Genomic DNA, 4,745 nt, shown 5'->3' with positions numbered 1-4,745 from the left:
GATTTCCCTCTCCCACACTGGCCAGCCCCAGCACGCACCCCTCATCCTCTCTGCACACCACAGGTATGCAAGTGCATGCCCCAAAGTGCCAGCATGTTTGGCCATGCCTGTGCTCTGCTTCAGAGACAGTGCAAACCCTCCTAACCCAAGCCCTGCAGGGAAACGTCCCCCAGCCCAGAGGCAGGGAACCCCCCAAACCTGGCCCCCCAAGACCATGCCTGGGTCTGCAGCACAGAGCAGCACACCCTGAGCCTGTCCCCCCAGCACCCACCTGCCTGCTGTGCCTGGATGAGCTTCCCATACACCGTGTCAGCCGACTCGATTAGCGTCCGACTGGTCTGGATCATCTGGGGAGAGGGGTGTCATGAGGATGTGGGCACCCCCGGCCCCACCCACCCCCCAGCACAGCCGATGGGGAGAAGGGGCTTGAGCAGGGGCAGCCAGGTATAGTGTGACTGGGTTCCCATCCAACACAAAGGAAGGATGTGGATCCAGCTCCAGCTATTAATGGAGTTTCTTCTACCAGCCAGCACCAGCACAGGGTGAAGGCAACACAGGAAGGGGATCAAGGCTGTGTGATCCCAAGGCTTGTACCGAGACTCTACCTCAGCCTGACTTCTCCCTGGGCAGCTCCTCCACAGCTCCCTGCCAGCATCCCCTGCACCAGGATGGGTGCAGCAAGTTTGAGGTCCAGTGGTCCATGTGCTGCTGGCCCCCCGGAGCATCCCAGGTGGGACAGCACTTACCGTCTCGTAGGCAGTGAGGACCTTGCGCAGCAGGTCTGGGATGGGGCCCTGGGCCTCCATGGGGGGGTACCGCTCTGCCAGGTTGAGGGTGACGCTGGGTGCGCTGTCGCTGTGCAGCAGCCACGTGGCCACTGTCAGGATGCACTGCTTCATGTTGGCAGCGGGCGTCAGCCCACACAGCTCCTTGAAGGAGACCAGCGCGTTCTGTGGGCAGAGACCGGTGTCAGGGCCTCAGCCTGGGAGGGCCCCTGAGAGCCTCCCAGCCAGGAATGGCCCCATTTTCCCCATCTCTCCGCTCCAGACAAGGCTCCTTGCCTGCATCCTCCAGGAAGAAGGGGGATGCCTGGGCTCCCCACAGCTCACAGTCCAGCCCTGTCCTCCCCCACATAAACCAGGTCCCCCAGTGCCTCTCTGGGTTCTGTACCTGCACATTCTCCCGCAGGTCGGTGGCCTCCCGCAGTGGCTGGGTGGCTGTCCGGAAGACCTCGTCGATGGCCTTGATGCCAGTGGCCTTGGTGGAGGTGTACTCACGCACCCGGCGGCCCCGGCGCCCCGCCAGCCCCCGGCGGTGCCCCTTGTCCCCACCACGGCGGTCGGTGATGGCCACATGCACAAAGAGGGTGGCATGGGGCAAGGGCTCCCCAGCCAGGGACTGGAGGGGGACGTGGCGGTAGCCGGGCTGCAGGCACTCGAAGGGGATGGTGTACTGGGCAATGAACTCGTCCCCGATGTAGTCGTCGTCCAGCACGACAAAGCGCAGGACAGCCAGCTCCGGCAGGTTGATCTGGAACTCCAGGCTCTCGTCAAAGACAGGGTTGTCCCCGCTCTGCAGGGCCGTCTTGGTACGGTGCTCAGCGCAGTCAGCCGGGATGCCATGGATCTCAGCACAGACATAGGGCTCCACCACCTCCCCCTTGGCTCCCGAGCCCTTGGGCTTGGGCAGGTTCTCTTCACTGATGACCTTAAGGTGCAGGAGCTGGGCGGGCACCCCAGGCAAGGAGTCCTTTGCGTTGGCACTGAAGTAGGAGACCTCCTCCCGCATGATGGCAGGGCGGAGAACGTAGCCACAGGCCCCATTCTGCTGGAACCAGCCTGCATTCAGGTCCATCATAAGCCCCGGCGTCTGGTAGTTCATGGCCACCATCTGGCAGCCACACTTCCAGAAGTCCTGAGGGTTCATGTTGCTGGCATCGATGCGCATGGGGCTGGGGTAGATGCGGGACAGGAACCGCTTGTTGTAGCTCACCAGCTCAGCCGGGCACTCGCTGGCAAAGCGTCCCGCCTCCACCTCGCTGAAGGAGCACATCTCCCAGTAGAGCTGGCTCCGCCGCGAGCTCTCCAAACCGGCTGAGGCGCACCCGCCGCGGGCCACCCCCCTCCGGCACCTCCCGGTCCTCCTGGCCCAGCCGCCGCGCCAGCTCCCAGCCTTCTTCCTCGTCTGACACCTCCCCCTCGCTGTCCTCACAGCCGGGTGGCAGCTTCTTGCCCTTGATGAGGATGCGGCCCTTGAGCTGCTCTGGGGAAGGCAGGTAGGATGCGGCGGGGTTGGGGGGCTCCAGGTACAGCTTCTCCCCCAGAGTCTTGCGCAGGCACTGGGCGGCCAGACGCTGCTGGGGGGCCGAGCACCGCACCACCAGGCAGAGGATGAGGGGGTAGGTGGAGGCGGTGAAGGCGTGCTGGTCGATCAGCCCCACCACGGTGCGGAAGGGCACGCAAGAAGTGGCCGAGGGGCTGGTGTAGACCACGGGCTCCCCCTCGGGGCCATCCCACAGCACCAGCTCGATGCTGCGGCAGCCCAGGCCCAGGGCGCTGATGTAGCCACTGATGTCCGAGCGGCCCCAGAAGTTGTCCTCCAGCAGGCAGGCACTGTGGGCAGAGCTGATGTAATAGTGGGAGAGGGGCTGTGCCATGTCCTGGCACACCCTGCGGTGCTGCGGGTCAAAGATGGAGCAGTCAGTGGAGAGCAGGTAGCGTGTGAAGCCATCGATGGCCAGGTAACCTTTCTCCCGGCCCTCCTTGGAGGGTTCGTACTTGCTGACAATCTCCAAGCACTTCTCCTCAGTCACCCCCTCCATGCCCTGCTCCACCTCCAGGAACATCAGCAGGTCCTTCAGACCCAGGTACTCCTTGTTACTGGAGAACTGCACCAGCAGGAAGAAGATCTCAGGGCGGGTGCAGAGCTCGCAGTATGCCTCTACAAAGAGGTCACAGGCCACCTCTGCACCAGGACGCTCACTGGCCTTCTGCAACTCCTTGAACTTCAGCTCAATGGTGGAGGTCTTCATGCCTGGGTTGAGTGCTTTGATCAGCTGCACAGCCCGGGACACAGGGATGTGGCCAGACTTCTCCAGGTCAGCAAGGTCAAAGACTGAGGAGATCCAGGAGGTCCGGAGACTGGGGTGGCCAGTCCCAGGTGCCTCAGGGGTGTGCTTCCCGTAAGACACCAGGTACCGGAGTCCCATCACCCAGGCGCTCACCACGTCAGCCGAGCTGGCCACCAGGTCCAGGGACTCATAGTTGTCTCCATAGATAATGGAGAAGGCACACTCATCTGGGAACTGGTCAGAGAGGCCATTGCTGCGCAGGACGGGCGTTTTCTTGCCCACACGCACCTCTTTGACCGACTTGATCTCAATCTTGGCCTTCTCTGAGTCCTTCTTGGAGGGCTCCCAGCGCAGGGAGCGCATGTCAGCGTCCAGCACAAAGAAGCGGCTGTACATACGGGAGTTGGAGCGCACCTTCTTCAGCTCGCAGCCCTCCAGCATGAAGGAGATGCAGGCAGCCGTGCTGTTGATCTTGCGGTCGTTGGGCATGGTGCTGAAGGACACGGTCTTCTTCTTCTGCGGCGGCCGCTGCCGGGAGCCATCCTACCAGGGTGGGAGAATGGGGCAGAGCTGGGAGGGCTGGGGCAGGCAGCGTGTGCTCCCCCAGTGCCCAGAACCCTCCTGCTGTGAAGCACCCAGCAGAGCACCCCGGGGTGCCCCAGTGCGGTGCCAAGCCCAGTCCACCCGACTCTGACCCTCTCCCCGGGGGCTGGGCGCCAGCTCCAGCCCTGGCCTCCCCCACTGCTCACTGCCTGGCTTATTTTAACTCCGCTTCCCTTCCTTCCTTCCTGCTCCCAGCCCTGAGCCGGATCCTTCCCCACCACTTGCTCACCCTCAGAGGCACAGCCAGGCACAGGCAGCCTGGCATGGTCTCCATCTCCCCTGATCTGCAGACATTTGGGAAAACAGGTTCCCAGCAGGAGCAGCCAGTGCCCACAGCAGCCCCACTCCTGGGGCGGGGGGTGAGGGGGGTGGCACATGCCAAGGCCCCCCAAGCCTTCCCCTGCACCCTCGGGAGGTGGCAGCACCCTGGGCACCTACCCCAGGCACCCCAATGCGATGCATGGGCAGAGCTGCTCCCTGGGGCACGGGGGTATGGGCTGCCTGCACCCCACGCCTGTGTGCAGCCCCCCAGCAGGGAGAGAGGATCCTGCTGCCAAGGGGCTGGAGGGGGTGGGGGATGAAGGGGAACAGCAGGGCCGGGAGCGTATTATGGGATGGATTTCATTAAGCAGTGCAGCAGGAGGAGATTTAATCCACTTCTTCAAGATTATAGTGAGTCACCTCTAATCTGGTGGTATCTCTAGCACAGGCAGCTCCTGCACAGCTGCCCGGGTTGGGGGCAAGAGGTGTTCCCCTCCAATGCCCCAAGAGCTTCCATATGGCGGGACTGCCTGGGGAAGGGGGACCTGGCCCCAGCCCTCAGACCCACGGTAGAGCCAGGGGAAGATGCCTTCCTGAGCGGGGGTAGCAGCCCCATTCCTGGCTGCCCAAGGCAAGCCCTGCTCAGCCCCACTTGAGGGCTATCTCCCCCCATCCCGCGGCTCCGATGCAGGAGCTGTTTGCATCCTGTCCCTGCCAGATTGCTCCGGGGAGTGCCAGGACGCTGCCTCCGTGCCAGCCGGTCCCGGGGGGGCCCTGCTCAGCCGCCTGACGGGGGACTGGGTCCCACATC

At 63.6% G+C, this 4,745-nt stretch overlaps 1 protein-coding gene across 1 annotated transcript in view; it reads right to left on the bottom strand.

The window, feature by feature from the left end:
* The window catches only part of LOC104385657 (inactive phospholipase C-like protein 2), a 9,942-nt gene extending 6,335 nt beyond the window's left edge, over window positions 1-3,607 (bottom strand). Inside the window, 4 exon segments of the mRNA XM_009994140.1 lie at window positions 272-347; window positions 747-950; window positions 1,171-2,131; window positions 2,133-3,607. Of these exon segments, the coding sequence (XP_009992442.1) occupies window positions 272-347; window positions 747-950; window positions 1,171-2,131; window positions 2,133-3,559 (2,668 nt within the window). The 5' untranslated portion in view covers window positions 3,560-3,607.
* Between the last annotated feature and the right edge of the window lie 1,138 nt (window positions 3,608-4,745).

Source organism: Chaetura pelagica, unplaced genomic scaffold (genome assembly GCF_000747805.2).
Source record: "Chaetura pelagica isolate M959 unplaced genomic scaffold, ChaPel_1.0 scaffold963, whole genome shotgun sequence".
NCBI lineage: Eukaryota > Metazoa > Chordata > Aves > Apodiformes > Apodidae > Chaetura > Chaetura pelagica.
The sequence above is the reverse complement of the archived record's forward strand: the minus strand, read 5'-3'. Positions and strand labels throughout refer to the sequence as shown.